The sequence below is a fragment of the Pinus tabuliformis genome, chromosome 7 (assembly GCF_031772625.1).
Source record: "Pinus tabuliformis cultivar Carrire ecotype Pingquan chromosome 7, CPIR1, whole genome shotgun sequence".
In the NCBI taxonomy this organism is placed as follows: domain Eukaryota; kingdom Viridiplantae; phylum Streptophyta; class Pinopsida; order Pinales; family Pinaceae; genus Pinus; species Pinus tabuliformis.
The window spans coordinates 342,646,145-342,659,951 of record NC_142293.1 but is presented as its reverse complement, the minus strand read 5'-3'; the positions used below and the strand labels follow the sequence as shown (position 1 = coordinate 342,659,951).

The 13,807-nt window shown below is 39.6% G+C and overlaps 1 protein-coding gene across 3 annotated transcripts in view; it reads right to left on the bottom strand.

The window, feature by feature from the left end:
* The window catches only part of LOC149247338 (Prolyl oligopeptidase family protein), a 245,457-nt gene that overhangs the window by 143,231 nt on the left and 88,419 nt on the right, over positions 1-13,807 (bottom strand). For all 3 annotated transcript variants that reach the window (XM_089458178.1, XM_089458176.1, XM_089458177.1), the window contains 2 exons: positions 2,382-2,595; positions 2,078-2,188 (listed from right to left, as the gene is read on the bottom strand). In XM_089458178.1, coding sequence (XP_089314304.1) covers positions 2,078-2,188; positions 2,382-2,595 — 325 coding nt within the window. The remainder of the gene's footprint in view (positions 1-2,077; positions 2,189-2,381; positions 2,596-13,807) is intronic.

Below are 13,807 nucleotides of genomic sequence, written 5' to 3'. Positions count from 1 at the left end.
CTGAAAAAGAGATCAAGCCTTTTTCATCGACAAGCTTTGAGGACAAAGCTTTTTGAGGTAGGCAATGTTATGAATAAATATATAGAAAATAATGTAAATGATAATACTTAATAATGATTAGTTAAATTAGCAATTAGGTTGAAGAGTCATGTTTAAATGAGACATGACTCTCCATGAAGAGGCGTCTGCATAGTATATAAGCAGACCTCTCACTCTCACTGTATCATCATTCTTATTCATACATTTAATATATAATATTTGTATCCTCATGGATATCTTTATATTCCAAGTCTTCTGGAGTAATTAATCTAAAGAAGGAACTTTGTTTGCTTCACTACTTGAGACTATATTACGTGATCCTTCTTCGTCATAGGTGTGTCGAGAGTATGATACTTAGATTGTTGCCATCGAGACAGAGTATCCACCGAAACAGAGCATCCACCAAGATGGTGATGACAGGAGTGTCGAGGTAGTGTTTGTGTGGAGATCGTATAGGGATGTCGAGACAGAGTGTCCTTCTCTGTCACCAAAACAAAGTACCCTCCGAGGTCATATACCGAAATTCTGTCACTTGTTTTGTATCACCGAGATCATATGTCGAGTATGTTACTGTTTAGTATCATCGAGATCATATCTCGAAATTTCAGAGTGATCCAAGGTTGCGTATACATATAGTTATTTGACCATGTATGCAAGCTGACATGAGCCAGTGTACTGTTGTGTCCTTTTGTTGAGCCGACATGTCATCTATATATACATTGAAGCCGACTTGACTGTCTTTCTCATCGTTTTCGCTGGCAGACTTCTTCTTTGGAGAATGGTGCTTGTCTTGGAGGGCTGCTTGACACTAGGTTGACCCATGTGCATTACATAAATGCTCAAGAAGAGCTCTTTAACATGATTTTGACTCTTTGACTTTCCTAGACCTATGGAATGAGCAAGAAACTCATTCATATAATTTACAAAGATAATATTTCTTTTTCTTGACAAGTACAAACATCAAAATTACATTTTATAAATTCCGAACCTAGTTACACTTTTTTTCTACCCACTGCACTTCACAGCCCCACGATACCTTGCTATCTGGTTGCTATTGGGTTTTGTCCTTTTCCCTCTTGACAGCCTCTTCCTACATAATATCTACATAAGTCTGGATGGTGGCATTGGGGGGTCTCACCACCCTTAGCAAAGGCATTATCCCGGTCAAGGGAAATAATTCTGGGAAGGAGTAGTCCATAATAACACCCTAGGCTGCCAGTTTACGGGATGTTTATCCATATCTGGACACCCATTTGGCTGCACCTAATACCCTGGTGAAGTTCTGTTAAATTGGACAGGGTACCACAAATGGGTATTTTACTGTGCCACCATGGCCACAGGGGCTTTATGCCAATCATGGATCCAGTTTTTAGCCTTTTTATGGATAATGAAATGAAGAGTCACTTAGTTTGTATAAATTCAATTGCACATTAATAGAAATCATCCAGTGGAGTTACACATATTGGTTTTAAAAAAACTAAAATTCTGACAAGTGGATAAAATCTCCAACTATGTGCAAGGTTCAAACTTCCAATATTAAAAATGTGCTTTTGTACTTCATGTACAATGTTTCTTTTACAATAATCATGTTTCTCTCCAAAGGTGACTGCCTCAATGTGCTCACAAAAGAATGTGTTGCAACTTGTACACAAGACATTTGTCTCCACATGCCCCAACAAAAAATATATATGATGCCAAATATGTTTCTTAAAATGAAAAAGACAGTCATTGTTACATTCTAACTTCCATGATTATTTAAATCAATTTAGATGCAGTTACCTTGTGTTCCGATTCTTATTTCTCGATATCAATGCATGCTTTCAACTATAGTCTACCACACTTTACACAACAATTATTGCGCATAATCACATGCTAGAATCAGCATCCAACAGGAGCAACGTACAGCTATAAACTCCCTTTATGGAAACAGAGATAACAATATTAAGCTTTAACTATAAAAGATAGTAGATCTGAAAACAATGGATTTACTATCTGCTTCAGAGAAACAAAAAACTTAAGAGCAAGATCTGATTCTTACCAACTTATAAAATTGATCTTTGCACCATCTGGGAAACCAAAGACTTCAATCTCTGGTCCTAGAGTGTCATCTTCCATCAGTTTATGGATCCCTATTCCAGTGTAAAATGACCTGACAAAAATCTTCTACTGTTAATGATAATAAAAAATAACTAAATTACATTGTTTAAAGAACAAACAAAATTACATAAAAGCTTACAAATCAAGTAGCCATCCGAGCAAGTTTGAGATGCAATTTTGCCTTCAAAATCCCCAAACCACATAGCAAAGCTTATAATGTTACAAGATATAAGAGAAATACTTACATACGGCTTCTTGTATTACAGTTTCCATCAATACGGATTCCAGCAAGCTTTTCTTCTGGTCTTGCAAACTCTGAGAGTGGAGGTAAAGCCCTACGTTTGAGAAATAAAATCTTATCTCTATTAGGAGAAAAAGACAGAGCAGGAGTTGGTGGTGCATCAACAATATTTCTAATATCTATTGGAGGGAGACGATAGCCATTGTAAACTGAAGTTTCTGCAGAAAAATAAAAGAAAGAAATTATAAATCAGAACCAATATAATCATTGTAATATGAAGTTTCTGGAGAAAAATGAAAGAGAGAAAATATAAATAGAACCAATATAATCCAGTCATCAAAACGTCAATGGCCTTGGAAAGTTGGATGAAAGCTTGTATATATAACCAAAGAACAAAATAGATATTTATGAAGATATTCAAAGATGCTGAGATTTCATTTCATGCTTTCATTCTTCCAAGAGAAATGAAAGAATGCTCGGTGTAGGTAAGTGTTTCTGAATACAACAAAAGCAAAAGTTGCCAGAGTTTTTGAATGGCAAGAATCTTTTTTGCAGATGCAAAATATGAACCTGCAAAAAAATAAGTGCAGAGTGCATTGGTATAACAGTGTGTGCATTAGACAGTGTATGTTCAAGTTTCAATGCTGTATACAGTAATATTGAGGAAATACCAGTTTAGCAGGGGTCAATGTTTTAAATTTGTGCTCTATTTCACCATTAGATGAATGTATAACAATAGAATTTAATGAAGCAAAATCAACAAATGCAAGTCACTTAACTCTATGTTGTGCACATAAATACCATTACTTAGTCTGTAACTTATCAGAAAACCATGCACATGTAAGCAGAAAAAACAAGGCAAGATATGATAGACAATATACTTGGATGATTATTCCATGGTGTAATGTCTCAATACATAGTATAAGGTGGGAGCTGTACATCAAGTATGTAACTCCCTATCTACATAATTAAATGCTATTATTATATTATGCCATGATTACATCAGGTAATATTAATTTAACATTTGGATAGCCAGTCGCTTTAAACTAGTGTCTTAAAAACAAAAAGATATTTTTAAAATTTAACAGAACATGCAGATAACACAAGACAAAATGGAGGATTGCGCAAAAAATATGATTTTTTTAAAGCACAATAACATATCTTTGCACTGCAGAGTCTGTTTTATGAATGATTGTCTTACCTCTCTAACCTGCACTTCCAGTGGTAAAGTCCTAACACACAAGTGCAACTTTAGAGGCAACTAAGAGGGTTTGTCCGTTGTATCACAACAACACCCTCTCTCACTTTAGGCTGGCTCTCCTCCAGCACTGTCAGAAAGTCAGATCAGCTAGATGTGAAGGAATGAGTTCACCAGAGGTACACAGATGTCAGAGACCAGCAGCTTGGAGCAGTTCGGCTACAGCATGTTCCCACAAGTCAGAAGGTGGCTGATATACTCATGAAGGCCTTGGGGAGAGCAAAGTTTATCTACTTTAGGGAGCCGACAGGTATAGTGCAGAACACCTTCCTCACTAAGAGGGAGCGTTACTTTTTGGGGTAGCGACGGACAAGTGTTCTAGTCTCTATGATTTCTAAGAGGCTAAGGAACACGAGATCTCAAAAACCCAGATAAGGTTTCGCAAGAAAAGACTTGGCGACACCTTAATTAAATTAATTAGCCAATAATTAAATATTTCCTAAGTCTAACTTAGGAAAATTGGTTAATTTTGCTCCAGAGACTCCTAGAAAAGTTAATTGATAGAGTCAAGATGATCTTAGCCATCAGTTGAGATGTGATTGTGGCCATTAAGACTCCAACGAGAGATTATAAGAGCAAGTTGAAGGGTTTGGAGAAGGACATGGAGTGAGTTCAAGCAGTTCGACTACCCAGTTGCAGGTATTCAGCAAGGTCGCAGTTGAAGCTAGGGAAGCATCAAAGGCAGGGGTTTCAACAAAGATTTGGGAGCAGGTCTCTAGAGTGTTGAGAAATCTAGGGCATCAATAGATAGTTGATTTCTCAACTTATGATAATTGGTTGTGATGGAAGTTTTACTTCTTGATTTATTATTGTGTTCTTTTCATCAAGACAATTACCAAATCATCAACAATAAAGAGACAAAAGACACAGTATATAGGCTTGTCAGCCAGGGCCAAAACCTCTCACTCTTGGAGGAAAACACAAACGAAATTCTTCTTATAGATCTTCAATTGACGAATATCAAGACCAGGACAAAGACCCTTGACACTAGAGTCCTCCCAAGACCAAGTCACTAGCCTCCTCTCCAACGCTGCTCTTCCTTTTCTCCTTCTCGGCTTCCTTCATAATTTCGGCCTCTCCTTGTCGTTCTGCAACTCCTTTTCTTGATAGCAGAAACCCTAGATCAGATTTGTTCCTTGAATAGTCTCTTCAAGAGGGAGACTCTTTCTCTATCTTACTCGGCTTGCTTCAGTGAAGATTTCTATCCAAACAAGAATACTTCTAGGTGACTGCAATCTTCGATCCTCCCTTGCCAACTTCAGACCTCCAAGCTTTGCACGTGTGAGGATATATTATGCCCAAAACAGTCCTTAATGATGCCTCTCTCCTTCACTAAACTTCCTTCATTCCTCGCTGGCTTAGAGGCTTCTTCTAAGATGTATTGCGCACTTCTTATTAGAGACTAGCTTCACCAAATTGCTTGTCTCCAAATGAGGACGAGCACAAGTATATATAGTGGTTTGTCCATGGCGATTAGGGTGACATGATCTCTAGGAGTAGGCCGAATTCACCTTTCTAGAATTATCCCTTCGTTGTAGGCCGACTTGAGTAAGGGCTAGTGACGAGGTCTTGAAGGGTTCCTTACAAAGACAAATATGACTCTTTACAATGTGTAACATGCCTTCATTACATGACTCTTTAGAATTTTATGACTAGATGACAATATTCCTAAGGGCTCTCAATGTAAGCCTCAGCTAAAAATTAAATATCTTGCTCATGAAACCCATGATGCAAGCCTTACAATAATTTTATTTTTTTTCTTTACATCTCTTACATAAAATCATAATTACATGTCATTATGAAGACCGAACCTAGTTACACTTTTCAACATGGAGGAGGTTTCCTTGGTACTTTCCAATGTCCAGGAGATAGGAAGACGAGGCTGAATTCATCTACAGAGGAGGCTGCATCAACTAGTGCGAGTAGTCCCAGTGCCAGTTGTTGGAGGAGACAATGTTTCAATTGCTAGAGGTCGGATCTACTTTCTGGTGGTAGAGCGAGTGGGTTTCAAAGGCAAAGGGAGGTAGGACGACTTGCAGGAAGGAGGTTCCACTGGCTGATCGAATTTCTGGAGGCATTTGTACGCATTTCTAGCCAGGCAGTGTGAATGTCCAGGAAGTGCGAGTTACTGAGAGAAAGGCAGAATCCAATTGCAGAGGGAGATAGTTAGTGTCTGGTATACCTTGCCAGCAGAGATCAATATTTGATGGAGGTTTGCCAGTGAAAGGCAACCAGTTGTAATTTCTCCTAAATTGCTAGATAATAATAAAGCCCTCATCGGTTGCACCAGTTTTACCTTCAGGGTTTTTCCAGGGAAGATTGTCCAAAAATAACAATGTCATAATTTTGTGTGCGTGCATATTTTCTCTGTTCCAATTGTTATATTCTGTAGAGTTTTTATTTTGAAGATTGCAATTGTGAATTATTCGCTATTTGTCGTAATATTAACTTACAAAAGACAAATAAACTGCACAAGTTAATAAAATAGTATCCAGTTAATTGCAATCTTGGAAATTTCACAATTCACACATCTCAATGCACATGGTTTGGAGGTCAAAATTCAGCAATGGCTTAGGTTGCTCAACATAATGTGTACTTGACATGCCACATGGAATTTTTGTCAAAATGTGAAGACATAAAAGAGATATTCTAAGGTACAAGTGGTCATCCTCTATTTGTGGTCCATGTGGGCTAATTTGGGCAAATTGAGATCCATTCTTGGTGGAATGGGGCATGCCTAACATCAAAATTCATCTAAAAAATATTACAAGCAAAACCCAAATGCCCAAATCCTCAAATTTTGCAAGGCATTCGAGATCTAGCATTTGGCTCACTAAAGTATGAGGTTGAACCAAACACATGAGGTCTAATAGACCATTTGAAGGATCAACTTTGGCTGTTGGGGTCAATTAAATGATGAAAAAGGTCAATTACTTAAAATAAGTTAAGTCAAATGGCCAAAGTCAACTTTCTCAAGCTAGCCATTTAACCTCTCCAAGTACGTTGAGGGTTTAAGGGTCAGATGATTGTTAGACCACATGTGGGCAAGATCTACCCATTGGAAGGTGAGAGCCTCTCTCCAAGAAAAGCAAGACTTTTTTCAACCAATCAAGTCAATTCAAGCTAAATCGAACCTCCTTCAAGCAAATTCAGCCCTCCTAGGGTAGCTATTTTCTACCTGGAAGTAGATCAACCCACTTTTGTGGGTATTTTCTCATATAAGAAATATTTTTAATTGTAAAAACTTAGTCTCCGAGTTGTGGATGACAAGTCAAATCATTATTTTGGGAGAGGGTTTCAAATTAGCCCTTGGCAAGAAAATTATATAAGGCTAGTCCCACATTCCATGTTTGTTGTTGTGAACCGTGAGATCATCATGCCATAATAAGAACATTTTTTGGTGTAGATAACTTGTCTTGTGGACTGGTTCTTCTATTCTCTTTCTTCTTAGCCATTGTTTAGAAATTGTTCTTCAAAAAATATTTGCATGTTTTACCAAATCACACAAAGCTTGTGAATCAATGTATTGAGGGCCTACAAAGTCATATGGAAAACTAAGGCTAGGTCGCTAGTCCTAACTTTATCCTTGTTGGGTTAGGGTTATCAAAATCTAATTGTTGCACTATTGAGGGTTTCTTCTTGAAAGACGGGATCTCCCCTAATATCATAGTTGATTCATTGACTAGAGGTAATTCAAGAGGAAATTGCTCCTAGTTGGGTTTGGGCACCTATATATCATCTTAGACTAGAGCAAGGGCACCTAGTCTTTTCAACTCCAAACTCACATCTTAGTTTAAAAATACAAAGATGATCTTAAAGGGCTTGTGATCGCAATTCAGCACCAAAAGAGGTAATTTGCAAGGCTAAGGTAAGTCTCAACTCACCAACAACTGATATAAAAATTCAAAAGCTCTTCCAAATTTATTTTTTATAAAATACAGATTAAAAATATATAAATAATCACCAGCTTGAGCTTAATTTCTACTTTTTTACTAGTTTTATCTCTTGGGTTATGTTTGAATCTTATCTATTTGGTCCTGTTACCTACCATTTTGTCGATAATATCCCTAGGAGAATTTGTTTCTCCAAGATAATCCTCAGTCAACAGCCATCAGCAAGCTCATTGTGCCATTTCTCCGCCACCTAAGCTAGTCATGTGGTCCCTCAGCCATCTACCATGATCATACGTTTGAAGGTGGGCCTCCCAAACCTAAAGTTATGCCTTTTCATTTGGAAATTGAGTATTGTAGTTTGCTTATCATGGTCACTTTTGGGCATGGATTAATGGGGGGGATTCAGTAAAAAAAATGGCCTAGGTCTGTGCTCTTGTCCCCTAGACCCCTTTTAGGTATTATCCTTGGATTCTAGTCTTGTGAGATCTCTTTTACTAACCAATTGGTTCTAGGGATGGTATTTCATGGGAAACCCTGATTTTGGTTGTGTGGTCCCGCTCCCTTATCCGCTTATATTACCCTCTTTCCATTCATTATTACCCCATTCATCATTTCTCCCACCTAGGTCCACATTCCTCCACTAGGTCCACATAGGGTTAGCATGCCCCTTCCCCTTGCCCACACCTTGGGTCATGGCCTGGAATGAAGCCCGAAGGTTGATGCAGCTAAAAAGAAAGATAAAAGCATATATGGCCACATTCAACAAGAAAATGTACCACAAAATGCAAAAGATGGTCGAGACAAACACATTTAGCACATGGGCAAAAGCCAATACATGAGCTCTACCCCATCATCATGGCCATCACCCTAGTTCCTACAGGTTCTATGAACCTCCTTCATCATATAGGAACCCATGATTGTCCCAACCCCTGGTGGGCAATGAACCACCCTACCTTAAAGGGGGTATTAACTGCTATATCTTATGCATCATGTTCTTACCCCTTGAGCCCCAAGCAGTTTATCAAAGAAAATTATAAAAAGAAAAACGGCATATAAAGAAGGGTGGAAAAATCAAGGTTGAGGCACTTCATGCACCACGATTGCTCCTTCATATACCTTATAAACACAAATGTGGGCTTCCCTTTTATTAGCTACCCTTGTACCCCAGCATGTGGCCCAGGGCTACCCCTTCTCATCCCCTACTTCATTCACATATTTGTCACATGCCACCACCTTTTGAAGGATGTACCTTGAACATATTATCCCCTTTAGAAGTATACATTATAAACCCAAATGTGGGCTTCCCTTTTATTAGCTACCCTTGTACCCCAGCATGTGGCCCAGGGTTGCCCCTTCTCATCCCCTACTTCATTCACATAGTTGTCACATGCCACCACCTTTTGAAGGATGTACCTTGAACATATTATCCCCTTTAGAAGTAGAAACCCTCAATTAGGATACTTGGTTAACCCCATTTGGAGTTAGGAGACATTGGCACATCCCAAAGCCTGTTATGGAAGGGCATGTTGGTTAACCCCATTTGGAGTTAAGAGACAATGGCACATCCCGAAGCCCATTATGGAAAGGCAGGGCATTATGAAGTCCCCACCTATGGTCCATGGTTGGTAAGCTCATTCACTCGATTTCTCTAATCACTTGCACTGAAAAGCTAGGGGACGCATTGGATCTTATGCAGGAATGCAGATGGTCTCCATCTTGTGTTTGGTCTCCCTATACGAGGTCCTAATCCTCCAGAGGGATACATTGGGACATGTAGGGTGTGTGTTGAGAGCCATGGGCCTCCACAGCAGTAGACAACACTCCATGGATCCCCGAGGATGGTCAAATATGCTTGAGATACTCCCATTGGACGAGGAAGATGCACCTGGTTCACCTTTGCCCAGTCGGCCCCGCAGATGTACCATGCACTTGGCAGCCGACCCAAGACTTGTAGGATGATGTGGCATCCCCTACACCAGCATCAGAGCCCTTGCAGACGACCTACGGGCATCTTTAACTCATTTGGGGACCCATGAGGTTATTATTGTGCCCCCACACCCATTGGGAGCACCACAGGTTTATTTTTTGGAGAACAAAGGGCCCACCCCTTATCCATCACTTTTGAGGGTTCTACTCTTCATTATGGCACCCATGAACCTCATCTGGCCTCTTAAAGCGCCCTACAACATGTATTATTCATCATTTGACCTCTCAAGAGGCATATTCTTCCATTTGTGAGCTAGTTTGGTGGGCTTGTCACCAAAAGTTAGATTATTAGAACATTATTTTATTTTTGGGGCTTATGTAGGTCAAGGAGGCTAATTCAAACTCATCATTAGTGTATAAATACAAGTGGGATGAGTTCATTTTCTCATCATCACTTAGGATTGGATCTCTTCTCTCTCTTGAGAATTTCACACTTTTTCTTAGAGGATGAATTAGAGCTTTATGGATGAATTTTGATGTGTTGATTTGGTTTATCTTATCTTGGAGCTTCTCTATTATCAAATTGTGGATGGTTGGATATGTTCTATCACATGTAAGTACATGCTTTTAATGTTATTCTTGTTTTACTTTGCCATATACATTGGATTGGGGTTTTCGCTATGTTGAGCTAATTGTTGCATGCATTTACTACTTAAATTGTGGAATTATGTCTCTATATAGCATCTATCAATGAATTTATCTTGATAAGCCATCACCTTTTGCACATCGAAGTATAAAAGCTACAAGATTGCTTCTCTTTGACCCAAAAGGCTAGCGAAGTAGTCTTGAGGCCTCCTTTGACTAGAAACCAAGTTTTCCATTTATATTTATCATAGACTCCATTCTCCCAAGACTAAGGCACTGATCTACCAAGAGGTGATCACCTAAAATCAATTCCTTTTCACCTTTTCCTAGGTCTAGCCAAGTTGAGTCACCTAGGGCATCAGTTTTCTGACAAAATAGCCCTCCAAAAAGTTCGATCTCCTAGTCTCTCCTGCACTGGTGTTTCCTCAAGGCCTCCTCCAATTTTGAAGCCATTCGAACAATGGAGTCGTGAGAAAATCCAAACCCTAGCTTTGAGATCAAACTTTTCCCTGGTATCCCCAAGGCTAGTGCCTTACAAGATCAATTCAACACCTTTAAGTGAATATCCTTTCTTTGATCCTTTCCCCCTCCTTGTCTGGGTTAAGAATATCGTTGATTGTTAAACTCTTACCTCCTAACCTAGGCTGGGTCCACTTGGTCCCATGTGGTCCCATTCCTTTGAAAAGACAATTCTTCAAGAACTATCCCGGAATCCGGATAACAATTTCAATAAGGATTTTAGGGATTGGGAAACTCTTTCACAAGTCATATTCCCTAAACCTAACCCTCAAATCTTCCCATCCTTCTTCAACCTCTTCTGGAAGGGGATTATTTGGGTGACTCCATATCCACTTATTTATCCTTTGTTGCTAACTCCATAATATACTGGGTCTCCTCCCATCGGTGAAAATCGGTAAAGAGTAGGGAGCCTTAGCTAAGGTGACAGTGGGCTAAGTCTCCATTTGTTGCCCTTGGTCTAGCATTTTCCCTTTAGGGATCTCCCCTCTCAAGGTCCCATGCTAGTTTGGGCAATAACATTTTAGCATCGTTGTCGTGGACACGAAACATATGTTTTGTTCCCCATACGACATAATGACATATCATTACTGGAAACTCCATTGGAAGAATGAAGCCCTAGTTCTTTGTTGAAATTTAAAGTCGATGCTTGTAGGGTGAAGCAAGCATTTTTCTAGGCATCTTTAATTTCACCCTGGCAACTCCTACATATTTTTCATGTATACCTTTAATAGGTCGTCTTTCTTTGATAAATTTCCCGCTTTGGACATTGCCAGCATCCCTGGGCATCCTAATCATGTCACAGGAAGGATGGTACGTGGGGTGCCTGTGTTTGATGGTATCCACTCTCTGCAATTGACCACGTAGAAAGATTTAATGCACATGATTCAAGAGAGAAGGTTGTCCACCAAGCTGTCATTATGTTATTGTTCATGGGATCTCTCGAGTCTCGACGATCATAACTCATGGTTGCATGATCATAAACCTACGAGTATCTCATCTATTGAAGAGTTCGTTGATGACTTTTTTAGACATTTTCAAGTACACCCTACATTGAGCATCCATGAGGAAGCCTTCATTGAGCATCGTCAAGACATTAAGAATCTAGGTAATGAGCAAGAAGACGAGTCCTCCCTGGGTGGGTCCACCTGATGAAAAAGATGATTTTGAGGACACGTGTTGGGAAGGATGAGTTTATGGAAAGTGAAATTGACCTTACCTTTCTCAAGGATGTTAATCCCAATGAATCTTAATTTGAAAACCTTGCGAAAGATGATCCCATTAAACCCCTTAGAAGATGCTATTGAAGATTATTTCCACATTGAAAAGGAGAAATGGGAAATTGTTGGTCCTCAATTTGATTGTGCTCCCATTTATGACACCGACAAGGAGGATGAGGATGAGATTGGTCTTCCCTTCCCCTCGGGCACTATTTATGATGACATACCCATTGATACCCTTGGGAAGGAGAATCTTCATTTTCCTTTGCATAAAGAGAGGCAGTTGGAAGTGATCAATTTTCCTTTTAAGAGAGACCTAGTCTTTGATACTAAGGAGATTGATAAGGCTCCCACTTCTCCTAGCTATGATTCTATGTTCAAATCACTCGAGCCTTTAGATTATGATTTTGGGAAAGCCAAACCCGTTGAATACAATACTTCTTTCTCCCTTTTTCCTATTGGTCATCATCTTGAGTCCTCATCAAGTGATTCCCTCACCCCCAGTCATATGATCTCAAGTAATTGTAAGCCTTTTCCCCTCCTGAGTATAGCATCAAGGAAAATCCATTCATTGATTATAGTTTTCCTCCTTGGACGCACCCTCAGGGTTTTGATCACTCCATAGTCTCCCCTCTCCAGTGTAATCATCATGTGCAGTCTACTTCTCCATCTTGTCAGCCTCCCTTTCCTACAAATCATAACCCGATGAAGGCCACAACCATGATGTAAATAATAAGGACAATGGTGGAAGTGATATGCCAGAGGTTGCCATCAATCAAAAGTTTATGAGCTTGGTTGTCGACATCTCTATATTTTGGTTGCAAGAGAAGATCTAATGGACTAGATTACATCCTTTTCTTACCAACTCTCACATAATCATCCATGTGTGGGCATCATATTTTCCCACCTCCTGCCTGCATCATCCTCCATGTATTTGGGTTTGCATTCGCTTTGGGATTTGTTGCATGAGTGATCATATAAGCAAGCATATTTATATTGACTTGATGATATGTTGGTTACACTAGCTTTATGATTACACTTAATAATAGCTTCGTCATATGCATGTTAGGGTAGGATGCATTGCATGCCCATTTTTACATTAGAATTAACGTCATATGATATTTCTCATGGTAGATAGATGCATATCTGCATATTTTATTTTCTGTTGGTTTCACAGCCTAACATATAGCATCTGTCATCATGAGACGTAGCAAAAGCATGTTGCCCCGTGTTTTTCCATCTATTATATGTGCAGGTGATAGGTCTACGGTAACCAAGAGATTGCTAGAGTTCACATGACCTCCTGTTCGAGTAGCTTCGCCCACTTCTTCGAGAGATCACATCCCAGTTGGAGCCAGATGTTACCGACCATTTTGTGGATAATATCCCTAGGAGAATTTTTTTTCTTCAAGATGGTCCTCAACCGACTGCCAACAGCCCCTTGCAGCCACCAGCTAGCTTATTGTGCCATTTCTCTGCCACCTGAGCCAGCCATGTGGTCCCTCGCCCATCTACCATGATCGTATGTATGAAGGAAGGCCTCCCGAACCTGAAGGTATGCCTTGTCATTTGATTGAGTATTGTAGTTTGCTTATCATGGACACATTTGGGCATGGATTAATGGGGGGATTCGACAGAAAGAATGGGCTAGGTCTGTGCTCTTGTCCCCTAGACCCATTTTAGGTATTAACCTTGGATTCTAGTCCTGTGGGATCTCTTTTATTGACCATTTGGTTCTAGTGATGGTATTTCATGGGAAACCCCAATTTTGGTTATGTGGTCCCACTCACTTATCCGCTTATATTACCCTCTTTCCATTTATTACCTATTCATCATTTCTCCCACCTGGGTCCACATTCCTCCACTGGGTCCACATAGGGTTAGCATGCCCCTTCCCCTTGCCCACACCTTAGGTCATGGCCTGGAATGAAGCCCAAAAGTTGATGCAACTAAAAAGAAAGATAAAAGCATA